A 22,449-nucleotide genomic window follows, 5' to 3' on the forward strand; every position below is an offset into this window, starting at 1 on the left:
GTGAGACTTGCGACCGCTGTGTTCTGCGCTTAGTGGCGCACATATCCATAGCAAAGGCCGAAGTGGCAAAATTCAGTAGGGGTTGGATTTCTATTAGGCAATAACTCAGTGTCATCTCATCTGGCATAGTAGTGTGCTTCCTTTGATACTTGGCTAGAAAATAGCCATAGCAATAGGATAGGATTGTTTGGTTTTAAAAACACAAAAAAAAAAAAAAAACACAAAAAAACACAAAAAAAAACAAAAAGAAGTAAAAAAAAAAAAAAAGTTATAACTCTCATTTTAAAAATGTTTAACCCGAGGGCTAGGGGTAGAGGACGAGGGCGGGGACGTGGGCGTCCAACTACTGCAGGGGTCAGAGGCCGTGGTCCTGGGCGGGGTGAGACACCACCTGCTGATGAGGGAGCAGGGGAACGCCGCAGAGCTACACTCCCTAGGTTCATGTCTGAAGTTACTGGGACTCGTGGTAGAGCACTGTTGAGGCCAGAACAGTGCGAACAGGTGATGTCGTGGATTGCTGACAATGCTTCGAGCAATTTGTCCACCACCAGTCAGTCTTCCACGCAGTCCACCCATGTCACCGAAATCCCCACTCCTCCAGCTCCTGCACCTCAGCCTCCTCCCCCCCAGTCTGCCCCCTCCCAGGAAAATTTGCCATTTGAACCGGCATACTCTGAGGAACTGTTTTCTGGACCCTTCCCACAGTCACAAACCACTTGTCCGGTTGCTGCTGAGCAATTTTCCGATGCCCAGGTTTTCCACCAGTCACAGTCTGTGGGTGATGATAACATTCTTGACGTAGTGGAAGTGTGTAAAGAGGTGTCCGACGATGAGGAGACACGGTTGTCAGACAGTAGGGAAGTTGTTGTCAGGGCAGGAAGTCCGAGGGGGGAGCAGACTGAGGGATCGGAGGATGATGAGGTGACAGACCCAAGCTGGGTTGAGAGGCCGGGTGAACACAGTGCTTCTGAGACGGAGGAGAGTCCTCGACCTGAACAGGTTGGAAGAGGCAGTGGTGGGGCCAGACGGAGAGGCAGGGCCAGAGCTGGTGCATCAGCGCCACTGTCAACTAGTGAAGCTCCCGTGGTGAGGGCTCTTGCGGCGAGGGCTAGATCTTCAGAAGTGTGGAGGTTCTTTAAGGAAACACCGGATGACCGACGGACTGTGGTGTGCAACATTTGCCAAACCAGGCTCAGCAGGGGTTCCACCACTACTAGCTTAACTACCACCAGTATGCGCAGGCATATGAATGCTAAGCACCCCACTCAGTGGCAACAAGCCCGTTCACCTCCGGCCGTGCACACCACTGCTCCTTCCCCTGTGTCAGCTGCTAGTCAGCCCCCTGCCCAGGACCCTGGCACAAAAACCCCATCGTCGCCTCCACGATCCTCCACAGCATCCACCAGCGTTCAGCTCTCCATACCCCAGACGCTGGAGCGGAAACGCAAATATAGTGCAACCCACCCGCACGCCCAAGCCCTTAATGTGCACATCTCCAGATTGCTTAGCCTGGAGATGCTGCCCTATAGGCTAGTAGAGACCGAGGCCTTTCGCAACCTCATGGCGGCGGCCGCCCCTCGGTATTCGGTCCCCAGCCGCCACTACTTTTCCCGATGTGCCGTCCCAGCCCTGCACCAGCACGTGTCAGACAACATCATCCGTGCCCTGACCAACGCCGTTTCTGACAAGGTCCACCTGACCACGGACACGTGGACGAGTGCTGCCGGGCAGGGCCACTATATATCGCTGACGGCACATTGGGTTAACTTGGTGGAGGCTGGGACCGAGTCTGACCCTGGGGCTGCTCATATACTGCCGACGCCGAGGATTGCGGGGCCTACCTCGGTCCAGGTGTTTCAGGCCTACTATGCCTCCTCCTCCTCCCACCCCTCCTCCACCTCCTCCTCCGAACTACCATCCGTGGGCACGGCGCCATCAGTCGGTAGCTCTAGGCACAGCAGCAGTGCCGTCGCTAAGCGACAGCAGGCGGTGCTCAAACTGCTGAGCCTAGGCGACAAAAGGCACACCGCCCAAGAGCTATTACAGGGCATCACGGCGCAGACTGATCTGTGGCTGGCACCGCTGAACCTCAAGCCGGGAATGGTTGTGTGTGACAACGGCCGTAACCTGGTGGCGGCTCTGCAACTCGGCAGACTGACACATGTGCCATGCCTGGCCCATGTGTTAAATCTGATAGTGCAGCGTTTCCTCAAGACATACCCCAATCTGTCTGATTTGCTCACGAAGGTGCGCCGCATCTGTGCGCATTTCAGGAAGTCCAGCCCAGATGCTGCCACTCTCAGGGCAGCGCAGCGCCGCCTCCAACTGCCCGCTCACCGACTGTTGTGCGACGTGCCCACGAGGTGGAATTCAACACTGACCATGTTATCCAGAGTTTACCAGCAGCGCAGAGCGATTGTAGACTGCCAGATGTCAACTTCCACCAGAACTGGTAGTCAGGTCAGTCAGCTTCCTCAAGTCTACAATGAGGAGTGGACGTGGATGTCTGATATCTGTCAGGTGCTGAGTAACTTTGAGGAGTCAACACAGATGGTCAGTGGCGATGCCGCCATCATCAGCCTCACCATCCCGCTGCTTGGCCTGTTGAAAAACTCTCTGGTCAGCATGAAGTCGGAAGCTTTGCGCTCGTCACAAGAGACGGGGGAAGAATATTCCCTTGTTGATAGCCAAAGCACCCTGAGGTCTGTTTCTCAGCGCATATCGGAGGAGGTGGAGGTGGAGGAGGATGAGGAGGAAGAGGAGGAGAATGTTGGCGAGACACAAGAGGGGACCATTGTTGAGTCCTTCACTGTTCAGCGTGTATGGGCAGAAGAAGAGGAGTTGGAGGAGTTGGAGGAGGAGGAAATGGACAGTCAGGCCAGTGAGGGGAGTGAATTCTTACGCGTTGGTACTCTGGCGCATATGGCAGATTTCATGCTAGGCTGCCTATCCCGTGACCCTCGCGTTCAAAGAATTTATTCCAGCACCGATTACTGGGTGTTCACTCTCCTGGACCCACGGTACAAGCAAAATCTTTCCACTCTCATCCCTGCAGAGGAAAGGAGTGTGAGAATGCATGAATACCAGCAGGCCCTGGTGCACAAGCTGAAACAGTATTTCCCTTCTGACAGCGCTAGCGGCAGAGTGCGTAGTTCTGCGGGACAAGTAGCGAGGGAGAGTAGGCGAGCAGGCAGCTTGTCCAGCACTGGCAAGGGTACGCTTTACAAGGCTTTTGCCAGCTTTATGTCACCCCAGCAAGACACTGTCACCTGTCCCCAGTCTCGGCAGAGTAGGGCTGATCTTTACAGAAAGATGGTGAGGGAGTACGTAGCTGACCATACCATCGTCCTAAATGATCACACAGCTCCCTACAACTACTGGGTTTCAAAGCTGGACATGTGGCACGAACTGGCGCTGTACGCCTTGGAGGTTCTTGCCTGCCCTGCCGCTAGCGTCTTGTCCGAGCGGGTTTTCAGTGCAGCTGGTGGCATCATCACCGATAAGCGTACACGCCTGTCGACTGACAGCGCTGACAGGCTGACGCTTATTAAAATGAATAAAGGCTGGATTTCTCAGAATTTCCAATCTCCACCAGGTGAAGGAAGCTCAACCTGAATAATTGATCCACTCCTCCTCCTCCTCCTCATTTTCCTCCTTCTCCTCCTCTTTGTACAGTAAAGCAGAGGAAAATGGCTATTTTTTGACAGGGCCCACTGGCTCTTGCTATAGTACTTCATGCATTTAATTTTTCTGGAGGGCCACCTACCCGGTCCTCTGTTTGAAACAATTTTTGTGAGTGCCACATACAGGCACTCAATCTATTCCATTTTTCTGGAGGGCCACCTACCCGGTCCTCTGTTTTAAAAAATTTTTGGGACTGCCACATACAGGCACTCAATCTATTCCATTTTACTGGAGGGCCACCTACCTGCTCCTCTGGTTTGAAACATTTTTGGGACTGCCACATACAGGCACTCAATCTATTCCATTTTACTGGAGGGCCACCTACCTGCTCCTCTGGTTTGAACAATTTTTGGGACTGCCACATACAGGCACTCAATCTATTCCATTTTACTGGAGGGCCACCTACCTGCTCCTCTGGTTTGAAACATTTTTGGGACTGCCACATACAGGCACTCAATCTATTCCATTTTACTGCAGGGCCACCTACCTGCTCCTCTGGTTTGAACAATTTTTGGGACTGCCACATACAGGCACTCAATCTATTCCATTTTACTGGAGGGCCACCTACCTGCTCCTCTGGTTTGAAGAATTTTTGGGACTGCCACATACAGGCACTCAATCTATTCCATTTTACTGGAGGGCCACCTACCTGCTCCTCTGGTTTGAAACATTTTTGGGACTGCCACATACAGGCACTCAATCTATCCCATTTTACTGGAGGGCCACCTACCTGCTCCTCTGGTTTGAAACATTTTTGGGACTGCCACATACAGGCACTCAATCTATTCCATTTTACTGCAGGGCCACCTACCTGCTCCTCTGGTTTGAACAATTTTTGGGACTGCCACATACAGGCACTCAATCTATTACATTTTACTGGAGGGCCACCTACCTGCTCCTCTGGTTTGAAGAATTTTTGGGACTGCCACATACAGGCACTCAATCTATTCCATTTTACTGGAGGGCCACCTACCTGCTCCTCTGGTTTGAACAATTTTTGGGACTGCCACATACAGGCACTCAATCTATTCCATTTTACTGGAGGGCCACCTACCTGCTCCTCTGGTTTGAAACATTTTTGGGACTGCCACATACAGGCACTCAATCTATCCCATTTTACTGGAGGGCCACCTACCTGCTCCTCTGGTTTGAAAAATGTTTGGGACTGCCACATACAGGCACTATCCAAATTAAATTGTCTCCATAGCAGCCTCCACACGTTGTCTCCATTGCTACCTCCAAAAGTCGTCCATATAGCTGCCTCCATACATCGTCCCTTTATCAAACGAGGTGTGTCAGGCAGAAATTTGGGTTGTTTTCATGGATTCCACATCAAAGTTGTTAACTTTGTCGCCACCCTGCTGTGTTATCCACAAAATATACTGGCAAACTTTTACCATTTAGGGATATTATTTCAGCGCTTCTTGCGCATCTGTTTACATTCCCCTCACCCGGCATATCCTAAACTTATAAGAACGCTACTACACTTGATCTTATACAAAAGGTTCTTAGAAGTGCTGTTTGGGGAGTAGCCTAGAGACAGGGGCTTGGATTGGCGAAAGCTCGCCTGGCAGCGGAACGCCAGCTCCATGCGCATCATGCGCTTCTTGCGCATCTGTTTACATTCCCCTCACCCGCCATATCCCAAACTTATAAGAACGCTACTACACTTAACTTGGTGCAGGCTGGGACCGAGTCTGACCCTGGGGCTGGTCATATACTGCCGACGCAGAGAATTGCGGGGCCTACCTCGGTCCAGGTCTCAAAGGCCTACTATACCTCCTCCCACCCCTCCTCCACCTCCTCCTCCTCCGAATTACCATCCGTGGGCATGGCGCCATCAGTCGGTAGCTCTAGGCACAGCAGCAGTGCCGTCGCTAAGCGACAGCAGGCGGTGCTGAAACTGCTGAGCCTAGGCGATAAAAGGCACACCGCCCAAGAGCTATTACAGGGCATTCCACATCAAAGTTGTTAACTTTGTCGCCACCCTGCTGTGTAATCCACAAAATATACTTGCAAACTTTTACCATTTAGGGATATTATTTCAGCGCTTCTTGCGCATCTGTTTACATTCCCCTCACCCGCCATATCCTAAACTTATAAGAACGCTACTACACTTGATCTTATACAAAAGGTTCTTAGAAGTGCTGTTTGGGGAGTAGCCTATAGACAGGGGCTTGGATTGGCGAAAGCTCGCCTGGCAGCGGAGCGCCAGCTCCATGCCAAGATCCAACTAACATAGTTTTAACTGCAGCACCTTTAATCTACTACTAGTTCACTGCCTCCATACATGGTCCCCTTATCAAACGAGCTGTGTCAGGCAGAATTTTGGGTTGTTTTCATGGCTTCCATGTTAACTTTGTCGCCACCCTGCTGTGTAATCCACAAAATATACTGGCAAACTTTTATCATGTACCGATATTATTTGAGCGCTTCTTGCTCACCTCCTTTGGTTCCTCTCTGCCACCCATTGGTTTGAAGCCTGAGTCCATTTAGGGTATGTCGCCATGCCACTCTCTAGCCTTCCGCTGCTGCCGCTGCCTCTGCATGCCGTCCCCTATAGTGTCAGGGTCAATTATTGGATGTTTTAGATGCTATCTAGCTTCATTCTGTCACTCTGTCATGGCCATGCTGTTGCCCATAATTTTGGCATAATGGTGCGATTAGGCAGCCTCAGAGGCATCCATGCATGCTGCCCCTGCTGTTTCCTGTCCATTTCCGTGGTGTTTCCATCCTTTTCTGAGGTTCCCAGGTGTTTGGCCAAGCTTCCCTGTGCAGAGCCTTGGTCCCCTTGAAAAATGCTCGAGTCTCCCATTGACTTCAATGGGGTTCGTTATTCGAGACGAGCACTCGAGCATCGGGAAAAGTTCGTCTCGAATAACGAGTACCCGAGCATTTTAGTGTTCGCTCATCTCTACTTATTAACATAATTTTGAAAGTTGACTTTAGAAGAAAGGTGGCTATTAATTGTCTCTTCTCCCTACATAGAAACCAAAAATATAACCAGTGTGTTATATTTAGGGGGCCTGGCATGTGTTTTAGTTATTTTTTAGTTATTTTTCTTCCTATTAAATTCATCGTAATGGAAGTGGCTGATATAGAGATGAACAGATATGAGCCCTGAATGTCTGTAACGCAGAGCTGAACCTGTCAGTGAAACAGTTAATTAATATCACTTGTTATTACAGTCATATATGAACAAATTGCTTACAAACAGTAAAAACTTTAATACTTGTGTCGCCATATCACAGACAGCTTCAGTCTGAAGGGAAGAAATCCGAACTCTGTTAGTCTCCAATAGAGCAGATTTATAAAATCCTTACCATGCAATGTATGCAATACATGTTTTATTAGGATGTAGTTTATATCCAGGTGTCATGAGATTTGCCGCCCGAGGCAACAAATAACATGTAAGGAGCTGATGATGAAAGAAGTCTCCACCCGATCAGCTTATATGCTATTAATAGAATGGCATGTGTATGTACTCGCTGCAAATACAAAGGCTTCAAGACCACATGGGATAGAAGAACAAACAGCTATAGGGATTTCTCTCTAGATATACATGATGAGTAGAGCAGGGAGGCAAGTTTATAGGTTTTATAGGCAATGGCAGGTTTATAGAAGTCTAGGCATTTTTTAAAAAATTTGGTAGCTGCGTCATGTGATTCACCAGAAAGAACCGGACCCCAATTTTGTGGGCAAATACAGTTAAAAGAATAACTACCGAATGTCCAATAATTTTGTTCTGGGGTGAAGTATGCTGTCCCTTATAGCAAATTAAACAAGACAAAAGAAACAAGGGCGCAAACCTAGTGCAAGAAGATTAAAAAAAATGCAAGAGTCGAAGGATTGAGACCTATCCCAGTATAATCCAAAAATACTTTTACCCTGAAGGTGGACATTATAAACACCTTCGGGGTAGAAGTCATTTTGGATTAGCCCCGAGCAGTTGAACACTTGTTATCCTTGCTACCCATTCAGAACACATGCATGCTCAGCTGGTGTATTTATGGGAAACAGGAGGACTATGCTTGCCTTAAAGGGAACTTATCATCAGATTTTACACCATTAAAATACAATCCCCTTGCCTATACTTTACACCCTGCTGATTATACCTCTACTGATTTTCCATATTTATTTACCATCTTTGTTAAAAAACTTTGATACTGAAAAAAAATACTAGTCCCATCAGGTAAGGTATGAAATATGCTTTCCAGAATTCACTCTTGTAAGTGAGATTTCCCTTGTTTATCTATAAAATTATCTCCCCAACATCATGTGAAAATGACCAAAGTCACGGTTGCCTGAAGAGAGTCAAGTTTAGAGGCTACAGATGGAGTGTCATTTTAGAAGCTGTATTGCTCCTCTACTCTACACCATCCCCCTTCCTCTCCTGCCTGCTCAATGCACATGACAGGAAGTAGAGAGGGGAGAGCTGCATGAGTGTGGAAGAGAGGAGACTGACACAGTCACATAGGCCCCTCCCAATCCCCCTTCCTAGGACTCACCACACGTTGCTGGAAGGGAGACAGGTAATGTTAAATAAATTTATATAAAGTACTGAAAGGATTCAGAATGCTGACAAAGGCATTTTTAAAATCAGCATAGCACAGGTTATTGGAACCTGTCACCAGCTAAAAATGTCATTCCTGGTGACAGGTTCGCTTTAACTGGTTTAGAAGGCAACACTGTGTGACATAAATAGCAGCAGGCTTAGAAAATTTCAAATGCCAGCATTTCACCATTTTGTCTATAAGTTGCAGGATGGTGTAAGGTTTATGTAACAGAAGGTTATGTCATGAACAAAAAGTGCTTTACCTTTCCTGCTATCTGCCTTGTGAAAGACTCCACCAGAGCTTCCACTCCGTAATCTGTGAGCATTGAAGTGTTGTAGATGAAGTTGCTGTAGTTGTAAACTTGTCCCAAAATGTTAAAGTTGTCAGGCATAAGCGGGTGCCAATGATATAACTCATTGAACTCCACAGCAATACGATTACGATACTGAAACTGGACCCCAAACAGCAATTCTGGATCAAATTTCAACTTTAAGAAATATCCGCTGAGGTGCTGAACATAGTCTTCTATTACTATCTTAATGGTCTCTCCTAGTAAAAAAAAATAAAATAAAAAAGCATTAGAGGCTTGTGGTAGCATGTATAGATGTATGTACAGATAAATGGTGGAAGTGAAACTTTGCAAGAACTTTGTTCTTTTCTGATTCACTTTACACCCAGCAGAATTATGCCTAAAACTCGTTCCACACAACTGCATGGACCTCGGGAGGCCAATACAGAGCATTGGTGGACACCCACCATTCAACATCATCACATTGGGAAACATTTACTTACCCGGTTCTGTCACGATCCCCGCGGTGCGTTGTCCGACGAGGATTCGGGTCCGGCGCGATTCACTAAGGTCATGCGTCCAATTAACTGCAGGTGTTGCTTCCGCGTCGAGGTCTGCCGGAGTTCACCTTCTTCTTCCTGGTGCATGTAAGTGCTGATCTTGCAACACATTTCGTTCTTTAAATTCCGCGTTTTTTCCGAATCCGTCGGGTTGTCCGATGGCCACGGCCCCTGATTTCTGTCGCGTGCAAGCCGGCGCCGATGCACTACATTCCGATCACATGCGCCAAAAACTCGGGGCAATTCATCGCAAAACGGCGCAAAACAGAAATATTCGGGAAAACCCGATGGAATCACGGTACGTGGACCCTTAGTAAATGTGCCCCATTGTGTTGATGGGTTACAAAGACATCCAGAGGCCTAACGATATCACAGTATAACCATACTCGGGTGTAACCAACATACCATACAATAATGACACTACTGTATATAGCAGTGATGGCGAACCTTTTAGACACCGAGTGCCCAAACTACAAGTAAACCCACTTATTTAAATGCAAAGTGCCAACAGGGCAATTTAAGCAGGAACATGCTTCTACCTGTTTTCTCACTGCTTTTAATTGTATCTGGGGCCTGAGGACAACATTACATTTGAAAGAAAGAGGAGGAATTCAGGTTATCAATGCAGCTTCCTTCCAGGTTCCCAAGAAAAAGAAGAACTGCGGGGCACAGAGCAGGAGCTCCAGTAATAACGCAGCCTTGTCTGTATCACCATGCTCCTCCTGTAGTCCCAGGCATCTAAGGCTGCATTCACACACATGTATGGGGGACGTATATACGGCCGATATACGTCCCCCATACACTTCTATGGGCTTGCGGCGCCCTACGGAAGCGGTACGGTGCAGCACACGTGCGGCACTGTACCGCTCCGTAGCCCGGGAAAAGATAGGACATGTCCTATCTTTTCCCGTATTATGACGCTGCGGCCATATATCGCTATGGAGAGGCGCGGGGGTGAGCTGCGCTCACCTCCTCCTCCTCTCCCTGCGCTGCCGTGTGCCCGCCGTGCTACGGTGCGGCGGGCTCACGGCAGTGTGCATGTAGCCTAAGGATGTATAGCTTCAAAATAGCGCTGATCACAGTACATCCTGGGTGGCCAGGGTCTGCAAGCAGGTGGTTTTGAGTCAAGTCTGGAAACTCTGTGCTGGGGTGATAGCCTGGGTGCACACAGAGAGTGCTCTGAGTGCCACCTTTGGCACCCGTGCCATAGGTTCGCCGCCACTGGTATATAGGATATGAAGAGTACAATCTTATGGCGTATAGTATTTTTTTTATAATTGCTTACCTATGAGGATAAGTCTTGCAGTCTGAAATAATTGCTCATCGTCCCATACCGGATGCTCCTTTTTTAAGATGTCACACACCCGATTGTGTTCCCGAAGCCATATGGTGGCATACATCATCAGTCCAGGGAGAAGACCAAACACCTCCTGTCCCATAGCAAGCCTCTTTTCAACGGGGACATTGTCTGGGTAGATCATGTACACAGGAGCATCGGCCACTGTTGGTGGATACATATCTCCATTTATTATCTGAAGTACAAACAGACCCATGAAGAAAAGCTTTTTTTTAAGCTCTATATTAAGTGTAACTTCAAAATCTAGAATAAACACTGCAATATCTTAAAGGGAACCTGTCACCACAAACCTGCATTATAAGCGTCACACAATACCTCAGAGACAGGGATATACAGGCGTTCCATCGATTCTATTCATGTTTCTCTATGATTCCGCTGTTCTGGAAAAACTTTTATTCTTCCTCAGTTGAGTTCAGGGGAGAGCTCTCGGGTCCAGTAAAGCCTCCTCTCTGCCGTCTATCTAGCTAAACTCCCACCACATTGCCCCTCCGGCCTGCCCTCTTGTCCACGTCACTACCGTCCATTACTGATGGCGGCGTATGCACGGTGCCTGCTCGTTCCCAGCTACATCTCTCTCTACCCCCTGCCACTCAAGTCACTGCCTACCCATTCCAAATGGACGGCACATGCGCTGTGTGCCTGTGATGTGCGCACACTGATGTTTTTACAGTACAGCGGAATCCTACAGAAACATCAATAGGAACAATGAAATGCCTGTATCCCCGTCTCTGAAGTAATGTGTGAGGTTTATAATGGAGATTTGTGGTGACACACAATGTTTTATAAATCAATCTCAAGCTAAATTTTATGAGGTAAATATTTTACATATTTATCAATTATATACATTGCAATATATATTATTAAAGGGGTTGGTCACTTTACCTCACACATTTTGTAAGGTGTGTGTAAGTGAGGGGGGCAGGATATTAGACAATTTACCAAAATACAGCTGTTAAATGTTCTGCACCGTTGAAGCCTCCTGTCTTTTATCTCATCAGTCAGACATCATTGTCCATATAATGGCAGCAGATGGAGGGTCATGTAATTCTAAGTGTCCATGAGCAATCACCCTGCCAGAACCTTATGCAGAGTATTCATGAATAGAAGATTATGGACCTGGCAGGGAGATTTCTCATGGACAGTTAGAGATCACATGACCCTCCATCTGCGGCCATTTTATGGACAGGAATAATGAGGTAAAAGACAGGAGGTTTCAACATCTAAGAGATGAATATTGGTAAATTACTGTACCTAATATTCTACCCTTTACGTACATACACATTACAAAATAGCCAAAGTGGGCAACCCTTTTAATTATACATATTGGGGGTTATTTATCATTGGTTTTCCTGAGCTTTTTTGGTGTAAAAAAAGTCTCAAAAAAGTCTCATTGAGGTTTTATGAGACTTTATACTGCTAAAAAGTCTCACAGGACTATTTCCACCTCTTGACTAATCTGGTGTATACATAGAACTACTGCTAGTGCAACGCCAGATTCATGACATGGGACTTTTGCTAAAAGTCCAATAAAAAGTCTCATAGTTACTCCAGTCCCCTGCTGGTGTATGTGCTGGGACTTTTTATGCATTTTGATACTTTTGGGGGAAAAAAAACCCACACAAAAATTAGAGCAAATTAACATTTATTAAAGGGCCAAAGTCACTTTAGTGAATCCAATGAGCAGCCGAGCTTCAAAAACAGAGAACTGTCGCAAGGAGACGCCTAATAATAAATAACCCCATTGTGTCAATTTTATGGACTGCAAAAATCCATGCATCTTACAACTCTTGATATCTCCCACATTGTGTCTGCCTTGCAAAAAATTAAAAATGATTGACTACATTTTTATTTTGGTTCCAACCATTGATAAGAATATCTTCTACATGTTCTTGGTGTTATTATACGTACCTGATACTTTAATTTGCCGTCTTTGAAGAGTCGCAGAGCATGTTGCCGCTCCAAGTTATCTCCATAGACGTGGCTGAGGTCAACCTAGAAAGGATTGACAGGCGTTTCATCATATGGATGCAAATAATTAGAAGGAGAAACATCACATTGTGCTCCATTAGACTTAATGAAGATGAATGAGAGAAATACATCATGTTAATAGATATGGTGTGTCAGGAAACTTATCTATCCACAAGAGTGATCACATAAATAACTGATGAACTTTCAGCATCGCCAACTAGGAAATATTCATCTCAAAACCATTCAATGTGTGTGGCCTTCATAACACATTGCAACCACCAGGGCATCATTTTTCTACTCTATCAGTACAGGCAGGACCGGGGCCAGCACTGGGCATACCCGGGCAAGCGCTGGGGCCCAGGGCTGCTGGGGGGCCCACAAAAGGCTGTACACAAGGGCATACTGAAACCTGGAGCCAACCCTGGGTATAGTGTCACTTCCATGTATCCAAACAAATCAAAGCAAAAACTCAAACAAAATCACCAGGCATCTACTTATAGGGAACTACCTTCCCAAGTAGAAGTACAGCGTTGCTTTTTCCATCCAGCAAATCTTATTTGCATATACTTCCCCAGAAATCTTTGTGGAGCAAGCACAGCCTGTAGTATTCCCCACACACCTACAAAGAGACATACATAGATCTCCTCTGCCATTACACGTATCTTATTCCTCAATGTATCATCGCAAATTTGTTTGCAAAACTATTTACCCTCTCGATAGGTTAGAAATAGAGATGAGCGAACATGCTCGTCCGAGCTTGATGCTCGGTCGAGCATTAGCGTACTCGAAACTGCTCGTTGCTCGGACGAATACTTCGCCCGCTCGAGAAAATGGCAGCTCCCGCCGTTTTGCTTTTTGGCGGCCAGAAACAGAGCCAATCACAAGCCAGGAGACTCTGCACTCCACCCAGCATGACGTGGTACCCTTACACGTCGATAGCAGTGGTTGGCTGGCCAGATCAGGTGACCCTGGGATAGACTAGCCGCTGCCCGCGCTGCTCGGATCATTCTGTGTCTGGATGCCGCTAGGGAGAGAGCTGCTGCTGGTCAGGGAAAGCGTTAGGGTGTTCTATTAGCTTACTGTTAGGCAGGAGTGATTCTCCAAGAACCCAACAGCCCTTCTTAGGGCTACAATAACGTTATACTTTTTTTTTTTTTATTTGCATCTAGTACCATTTTGTGAGGAATTAGCAGGGGTCTTGCTACCGTTGTGTTTAGCTCTTAGTGGCACACATATCCACCTCAAACACCAAAGTGGGAAAATTTAGTAGGGGTTGGATTTCAATTAGGCACAGTCTGCCATTTTTCCTTTTTTATTTTACGTTTATTTTGTTTAATAACTCAGTGTCATCTCATCTGGCATAGTAGTGTGCTTTCATACTTGGCTAGAAAATAGCCATAGGAGAATCCAAACGGCTTACGCCTACAGTAGCGTTATATATTTGATTTCTGGTTGATCTGCTGGTGGCTGTACTTGCTGCAGTGCATCTACTAGCCAATTGTGAGCAATTTGTAGTGAGACTTGCGACCGCTGTGTTTTGCGCTTAGTGACGCACATATCCATTGCAAAGACCGAAGTGGGAAAATTTAGTAGGGGTTGGATTTCAATTAGGCACAGTCTGCCATTTGTCCTTTTTTATTTTACGTTTATTTTGTTTAATAACTCAGCGTCATCTCATCTGGCATAGTAGTGTGCTTTCATACTTGGCTAGAAAATAGCCATAGGAGAATCCAAACGGCTTACGCCTACAGTAGCGTTATATATTTGATTTCTGGTTGATCTGCTGGTGGCTGTACTTGCTGCAGTGCATCTACTAGCCAATTGTGAGCAATTTGTAGTGAGACTTGCGACCGCTGTGTTTTGCGCTTAGTGACGCACATATCCATTGCAAAGACCGAAGTGGGAAAATTTAGTAGGGGTTGGATTTCAATTAGGCACAGTCTGCCATTTGTCCTTTTTTATTTTACGTTTATTTTGTTTAATAACTCAGCGTCATCTCATCTGGCATAGTAGTGTGCTTTCATACTTGGCTAGAAAATAGCCATAGGAGAATCCAAACGGCTTACGCCTACAGAAGCGTTATATATTTGATTTCTGGTTGATCTGCTGGTGGCTGTACTTGCTGCAGTGCATGTACTAGCCAATTCTGAGCAATTTGTAGTGAGACTTGCGACCGCTGTGTTTTGCGCTTAGTGACGCACATATCCATAGCAAAGACCGAAGTGGGAAAATTTAGTAGGGGTTGGATTTCAATTAGGCACAGTCTGCCATTTGTCCTTTTTTATTTTACGTTTATTTTGTTTAATAACTCAGTGTCATCTCATCTGGCATAGTAGTGTGCTTTCATACTTGGCTAGAAAATAGCCATAGCAATAGGATAGCATCGTTTGGTTTTAAAAACTCAAAAACACAAAAAAAAACAAAAAAAACAAAAAAAAACAAAAAACACAAAAAAAAACAAAAAACACAAAAAAAAGTTAAAAAAAAATTAAAGTTATAACTCTCATTTTAAAAATGTTTAACCCGAGGGCTAGGGGTAGAGGACGAGGGCGGGGACGTGGGCGTCCAACTACTGCAGGGGTCAGAGGCCGTGGTCCTGGGCGGGGTGAGACACCACCTGCTTATGAGGGAGCAGGGGAACGCCGCAGAGCTACACTCCCTAGGTTCATGTCTGAAGTTACTGGGACTCGTGGTAGAGCACTGTTGAGGCCAGAACAGTGCGAACAGGTGATGTCGTGGATTGCTGACAATGCTTCGAGCAATTTGTCCACCAGTCAGTCTTCCACGCAGTCCACCCATGTCACCGAAATCGCCACTCCTCCAGCTCCTGCACCTCAGCCTCCTCCCCCCCAGTCTGCCCCCTCCCAGGAAAATTTGGCATTTGAACCGGCATACTCTGAGGAACTGTTTTCTGGACCCTTCCCACAGTCACAAACCACTTGTCCGGTTGCTGCTGAGCAATTTTCCGATGCCCAGGTTTTCCACCAGTCACAGTCTGTGGGTGATGATGACCTTCTTGACGTAGTGGAAGTGTGTAAAGAGGTGTCCGACGATGAGGAGACACGGTTGTCAGACAGTGGGGAAGTTGTTGTCAGGGCAGGAAGTCCGAGGGGGGAGCAGACTGAGGGATCGGAGGATGATGAGGTGACAGACCCAAGCTGGGTTGAGAGGCCGGGTGAACACAGTGCTTCTGAGACGGAGGAGAGTCCTCGACCAGAACAGGTTGGAAGAGGCAGTGGTGGGGCCAGACGGAGAGGCAGGGCCAGAGCTGGTGCATCAGCGCCAAATGTGTCAACTAGTGAAGCTCCCGTGGTGAGGGCTCTTGCGGCGAGGGCTAGATCTTCAGAAGTCTGGAGGTTCTTTAAGGAAACACCGGATGACCGACGGACTGTGGTGTGCAACATTTGCCAAACCAGGCTCAGCAGGGGTTCCACCACTACTAGCTTAACTACCACCAGTATGCGCAGGCATATGAATGCTAAACACCCCACTCAGTGGCAACAAGCCCGTTCACCTCCGGCCGTGCACACCACTGCTCCTTCCCCTGTGTCAGCTGATAGTCAGCCCCCTGCCCAGGACCCTGCCACAAAAACCCCATCGTCGCCTCCACGATCCTCCACAGCATCCACCAGCGTTCAGCTCTCCATACCCCAGACGCTGGAGCGGAAACGCAAATATAATGCAACCCACCCGCACGCCCAAGCCCTTAATGTGCACATCTCCAGATTGCTTAGCCTGGAGATGCTGCCCTATAGGCTAGTAGAGACCGAGGCCTTTCGCAACCTCATGGCGGCGGCCGCCCCTCGGTATTCGGTCCCCAGCCGCCACTACTTTTCCCGATGTGCCGTCCCAGCCCTGCACCAGCACGTGTCAGACAACATCACCCGTGCCCTGACCAACGCCGTTTCTGACAAGGTCCACCTGACCACGGACACGTGGACGAGTGCTGCCGGGCAGGGCCACTATATATCGCTGACGGCACATTGGGTTAACTTGGTGGAGGCTGGGACCGAGTCTGACCCTGGGGCTGGTCATATACTGCCAACACCGAGGATTGCGGGGCCTACCTCCAGGTGTTTCAGGCCTACTATGCCTCCTCCTCCTCCCACCCCTCCTCCACCTCCTCCTCTGAACTACCATCCGTGGGCACGGCGCCATCAGTCGGTAGCTCTAGGCACAGCAGCAGTGCCGTCGCTAAGCGACAGCAGGCGGTGCTCAAACTGCTGAGCCTAGGCGACAAAAGGCACACCGCCCAAGAGCTATTACAGGGCATCACGGCGCAGACTGATCTGTGGCTGGCACCGCTGAACCTCAAGCCAGGCATGGTTGTGTGTGACAACGGCCGTAACCTGGTGGCGGCTCTGCAACTCGGCAGACTGACACATGTGCCATGCCTGGCCCATGTGTTAAATCTGATAGTTCAGCGTTTCCTCAAGACATACCCCAATCTGTCTGATTTGCTCACGAAGGTGCGCCGCATCTGTGCGCATTTCAGGAAGTCCAGCCCAGATGCTGCCACTCTCAGGGCAGCGCAGCGCCGCCTCCAACTGCCCGCTCACCGACTGTTGTGCGACGTGCCCACGAGGTGGAATTCAACACTGACCATGTTATCCAGAGTTTACCAGCAGCGCAGAGCGATTGTAGACTGCCAGATGTCAACTTCCACCAGAACTGGTAGTCAGGTCAGTCAGCTTCCTCAAGTCTACAATGAGGAGTGGACGTGGATGTCTGATATCTGTCAGGTGCTGAGTAACTTTGAGGAGTCAACACAGATGGTCAGTGGCGATGCCGCCATCATCAGCCTCACCATCCCGCTGCTTGGCCTGTTGAAAAACTCTCTGATCAGCATGAAGTCGGAAGCTTTGCGCTCGTCACAAGAGATGGGGGAAGAAGATTCCCTTGTTGATAGCCAAAGCACCCTCAGGTCTGTTTCTCAGCGCATATCGGAGGAGGTGGAGGTGGAGGAGGATGAGGAGGAAGAGGAGGAGAATGTTGGCGAGACACAAGAGGGGACCATTGTTGAGTCCTTCACTGTTCAGCGTGTATGGGCAGAAGAAGAGGAGTTGGAGGAGTTGGAGGAGGAGGAAATGGACAGTCAGGCCAGTGAGGGGAGTGAATTCTTACGCGTTGGTACTCTGGCGCATATGGCAGATTTCATGCTAGGCTGCCTATCCCGTGACCCTCGCGTTCAAAGAATTTATTCCAGCACCGATTACTGGGTGTTCACTCTCCTGGACCCACGGTACAAGCAAAATCTTTCCACTCTCATCCCTGCAGAGGAAAGGAGTGTGAGAATGCATGAATACCAGCAGGCCCTGGTGCACAAGCTGAAACAGTATTTCCCTTCTGACAGCGCTAGCGGCAGAGTGCGTAGTTCTGCGGGACAAGTAGCGAGGGAGAGTAGGCGAGCAGGCAGCTTGTCCAGCACTGGCAAGGGTACGCTTTACAAGGCTTTTGCCAGCTTTATGTCACCCCAGCAAGACACTGTCACCTGTCCCCAGTCTCGGCAGAGTAGGGCTGATCTTTACAGAAAGATGGTGAGGGAGTACGTAGCTGACCATACCATCGTCCTAAATGATCACACAGCTCCCTACAACTACTGGGTTTCAAAGCTGGACATGTGGCACGAACTGGCGCTGTACGCCTTGGAGGTTCTTGCCTGCCCTGCCGCTAGCGTCTTGTCCGAGCGGGTTTTCAGTGCAGCTGGTGGCATCATCACAGATAAGCGTACACGCCTGTCGACTGACAGCGCTGACAGGCTGACGCTTATTAAAATGAATAAAGGCTGGATTTCTCAGAATTTCCAATCTCCACCAGGTGAAGGAAGCTCAACCTGAATAATTGATCCACTCCTCCTCCTCCTCATTTTCCTCCTTCTCCTCCTCTTTGTACAGTAAAGCAGAGGAAACTGGCTATTTTTTGACAGGGCCCACTGGCTCTTGCTATAGTACTTTATGCATTTAATTTTTCTGGAGGGCCACCTACCCGGTCCTCTGTTTGAAACAATTTTTGTGAGTGCCACATACAGGCACTCAATCTATTCCATTTTTCTGGAGGGCCACCTACCCGGTCCTCTGTTTTAAAAAATTTTTGGGACTGCCACATACAGGCACTCAATCTATTCCATTTTACTGGAGGGCCACCTACCTGCTCCTCTGGTTTGAAAAATTTTTGGGACTGCCACATACAGGCACTCAATCTATTCCATTTTTCTGGAGGGACACCTACCTGCTCCTCTGGTTTGAAAACTTTTTGGGACTGCCACATACAGGCACTCAATCTATTCCATTTTACTGGAGGGCCACCTACCTGCTCCTCTGGTTTGAAACATTTTTGGGACTGCCACATACAGGCACTCAATCTATTCCATTTTTCTGGAGGGACACCTACCTGCTCCTCTGGTTTGAAAACTTTTTGGGACTGCCACATACAGGCACTCAATCTATTCCATTTTACTGGAGGGCCACCTACCTGCTCCTCTGGTTTGAAACATTTTTGGGACTGCCACATACAGGCACTCAATCTATTCCATTTTTCTGGAGGGACACCTACCTGCTCCTCTGGTTTGAAAACTTTTTGGGACTGCCACATACAGGCACTATCCAAATTAAATTGTCTCCATAGCAGCCTCCACACGTTGTCTCCATTGCTACCTCCAAAAGTCGTCCATATAGCTGCCTCCATACATCCTCCCCTTATCAAACGAGGTGTGTCAGGCAGAAATTTGGGTTGTTTTCATGGATTCCACATCAAAGTTGTTAACTTTGTCACCACCCTGCTGTGTTATCCACAAAATATACTGGCAAACTTTTATGATTAACCGATATTATTTCAGCGCTTCTTGCGCAGCTGTTTACATTCCCCTCACCCGCCATATCCTAAACTTATAAGAACGCTACTACACTTGATCTTATACAAAAGGTTCTTAGAAGTGCTGTTTGGGGAGTAGCCTATAGACAGGGGCTTGGATTGGCGAAAGCTCGCCTGGCAGCGGAGCGCCAGCTCCATGCCAAGATCCAACTAACATAGTTTTAACTGCAGCACCTTTAATCTACTACTAGTTCACTGCCTCCATACATGGTCCCCTTATCAAACGAGCTGTGTCAGGCAGAATTTTGGGTTGTTTTCATGGCTTCCATGTTAACTTTGTCGCCACCCTGCTGTGTAATCCACAAAATATACTGGCAAACTTTTATCATGTACCGATATTATTTGAGCGCGTCTTGCTCACCTCCTTTGGTTCCTCTCTGCCACCCATTGGTTTGAAGCCTGAGTCCATTTAGGGTATGTCGCCATGACACTCTCTAGCCTGCTGCCGCTGCCTCTGCATGCCGTCCCCTATAGTGTCAGGGTCAATTATTGGATGTTTTAGATGCTATCTAGCTTCATTCTGTCACTCTGTGATGGCCATGCTGTTGCCCATAATTTTGGCATAATGTTGCGATTATGCAGCCTCAGAGGCATCCATGCATGCTGCCCCTGCTGTTTCCTGTCCATTTCCGTGGTGTTTCCATCCTTTTCTGAGGTTCCCAGGTGTTTGGCCAAGCTTCCCTGTGCAGAGCCTTGGTCCCCTTGAAAAATGCTCGAGTCTCCCATTGACTTCAATGGGGTTCGTTATTCGAGACGAGCACTCGAGCATCGGGAAAAGTTCGTCTCGAATAACGAGTACCCGAGCATTTTAGTGTTCGCTCATCTATAGTTAGAAAATAATAAAACTGTTCCTGTGTGAATCTTTTAACCAAATAAAGACTTTAAAAAGTTTACAGCCAAAAAGAAACTAATAAAAGTTGGAGGAAATCCAAGTAAGTTTTGTTCAAAAGAACAAAATATTGTAAAAACATAAAAGATAAAAATGGGATACATCTGAGTTTTCCTAAATTGTCACGATTTGTATTAGTTTTTAACATTATTGCTTGGTGTACTATCCTGCTGATAGAGGTCTTTAATGTCTATTTTTAGGAAATTGTAAAATTTATAAAATTTGAATAACAAGTTCTATAATAACTTAACCCTATTTACCTCTAACTTTATACAATAATATAGTCAAAAACTTCATAATCATGTGATCATTGCAGGTCTGGTTTACCCAACTAGTATCGAGAAATACATTTTCTCTAAAGTGATCATAAACCAGGCTCTCCCTTCCGCCATGGAAAGGGTCGCCCTATTATGGTTCATCCTCGACAGAGTATCCATGCTATAATTGGGGGTGTGGACTAGGACTCTAGTAAGTAAACCGATCTCCTTTAAAGGCAACTTACCACCACGATCCTATGTATGGGACGTGAGGATAGCCCTTTTTAGAGCTAATCCTCATGTCCCCGCTATCTTTTAAAAACTTTAATACCCTAATATGTAAATTTTCTTAAGCAGCTACTGGGGCGTGGAGTAGCCGGACATGAGGCTACACGTCGCGGCTACTCCACGCCCAAGTAACCTCTTTTCTCCTCCTACCCTGACATCTTCGGCGCGCAGCATGCGCAGTAGCTCCGGCTTCGGAGCATTGCCTGCTTGCGCAGAACACCGGCTTCCCGGACGACGGCTTCCTCGTAGCTGCACGCTGAAGATGTCAGGGTAGGAGGAAAAAAGAGGCTACTGGGGCGTGGAGTAGCTGCGACTTCTAGCCTCATGTCCGGCTACACCACGCCCCAGTAGCCTCTTAAAAAAATTTACATATTAGGGTATTAAAGTTTTAAAAAAATAGCGGGGACGTGAAGATTAGCACTAAAAATCCTTTATAGGTAGAATGGTGGTGGTAGGTTCCCTTTAACTACATACTACCCCATCTAAAACCTTTGCCAAAAACATATGCATGAATACTACATAGCTGGTGCAGTGGTCATGACTACGAGGTTGGATATCTATGCGGGCACCAATAATTAATTCTATAGTAAGAGGATAGACACCAAACCAGTCATCTTAAAAAGGGTGTATGTTCCTTTTCCTGTAGATTGTACATATTGTCCTATGAACTTAGTTATGTTTGCTCTAAAAAAGAAAATACCCAAAAATATTGGAACTATTTCCTCCCACCCCTTCAGACTACAATATAAACCGGTTAGACATGGATTAACTATGTGCCCTTGTTATACAGGATGTTCTTTATCCCTCATCAAATTAATAACATGTCTAGCCTCCACCCTTATCCATACACTAATAACTTTCATACATTTGTGCATCTTCCAGCAGCTACTGTTGGATTTTTCTTTGGAGAGTCATTGGACAATTTGGTTTCATTGACAGATCTGTATCTGTTAGGCCAGGTTCACACCACACTGTATGTATCCTCCAGGAAAGCTCCCGATGTATACAATGCGCATATATGTATACACTTTGGCAGATGAAGGCATAGAAAGGATACTGTGCAATATGCAGGATGGAAAGTCGTAGCAAGCTACTTCTTTCTTTCCTGCTGCCTTCAGCTCAGTGATATGTATGTCTTGGCTGGGCAACAAAGGGTGTTCTCTAATACAACCCCGAACATCGTCCTGATATGGAGCATATGGTTGCCAAACAACCAAATTGCTAGTAGTTAGTTACAAGTAAGAAACAGTAGTGTTTACAACTTGGCACAACCCCTTATAGACAAGGAGCCTTGGATGTAATCTACTGAGCCTGTGGTTTTCAGAAAAAATACAATTCTATTTCTGTTACAGTTACCCAGGAAAGTCCAGTCAGCCAATCACCATCTTAGACTGTCACCATTTCAAGCAGTGATTGGCTATAGGTCAGTGGTGGCGAACCTATGGCACTGGTGCCAGAGGCGGCACTCGGAGCCCTCTCTGTGGGCACCCAGGCCATCACTCCAGCATGAAGTTCACCAGACAGGACTCAAAGAATCTTCCTGCAGAACCTTCCTACAATGATACAAGAATTTGCCCTCCTCCTTTCAACTGGGTTGGCGTTTTTAGGAGGCTGAACGATTGAAAGTTGCCAAAGAACAAGGAGAAATAAATTACTACTTAAATTGCTGCGCTGGCACTTAAATAAGTGGCTTTTGGTTGAAGTTTGGGCACTCAGGTTCTAAAAGGTTCG

The 22,449-nt window shown here is 47.2% G+C and overlaps 1 protein-coding gene and 1 long non-coding RNA gene across 2 annotated transcripts in view; one reads left to right on the forward strand and one right to left on the reverse strand.

Annotated features, from left to right (window-relative positions):
• LOC140076770 (uncharacterized) overlaps positions 1 to 22,449 on the forward strand; it is a 47,891-nt gene that overhangs the window by 21,974 nt on the left and 3,468 nt on the right. The gene's annotated exons all lie outside the window — the stretch shown is intronic.
• Positions 1 to 22,449, reverse strand: part of PTGS1 (prostaglandin-endoperoxide synthase 1) — a 77,054-nt gene that overhangs the window by 13,822 nt on the left and 40,783 nt on the right. Inside the window, exons 7-9 of the mRNA XM_072123465.1 lie at positions 12,355 to 12,438; positions 10,375 to 10,621; positions 8,503 to 8,789 (exon numbers count right to left, since the gene is read on the reverse strand). Of these exons, the coding sequence (XP_071979566.1) occupies positions 8,503 to 8,789; positions 10,375 to 10,621; positions 12,355 to 12,438 (618 nt within the window). The remainder of the gene's footprint in view (positions 1 to 8,502; positions 8,790 to 10,374; positions 10,622 to 12,354; positions 12,439 to 22,449) is intronic.

This window comes from Engystomops pustulosus, chromosome 9 (genome assembly GCF_040894005.1).
Source record: "Engystomops pustulosus chromosome 9, aEngPut4.maternal, whole genome shotgun sequence".
NCBI classification, from domain to species: Eukaryota; Metazoa; Chordata; class Amphibia; order Anura; family Leptodactylidae; genus Engystomops; species Engystomops pustulosus.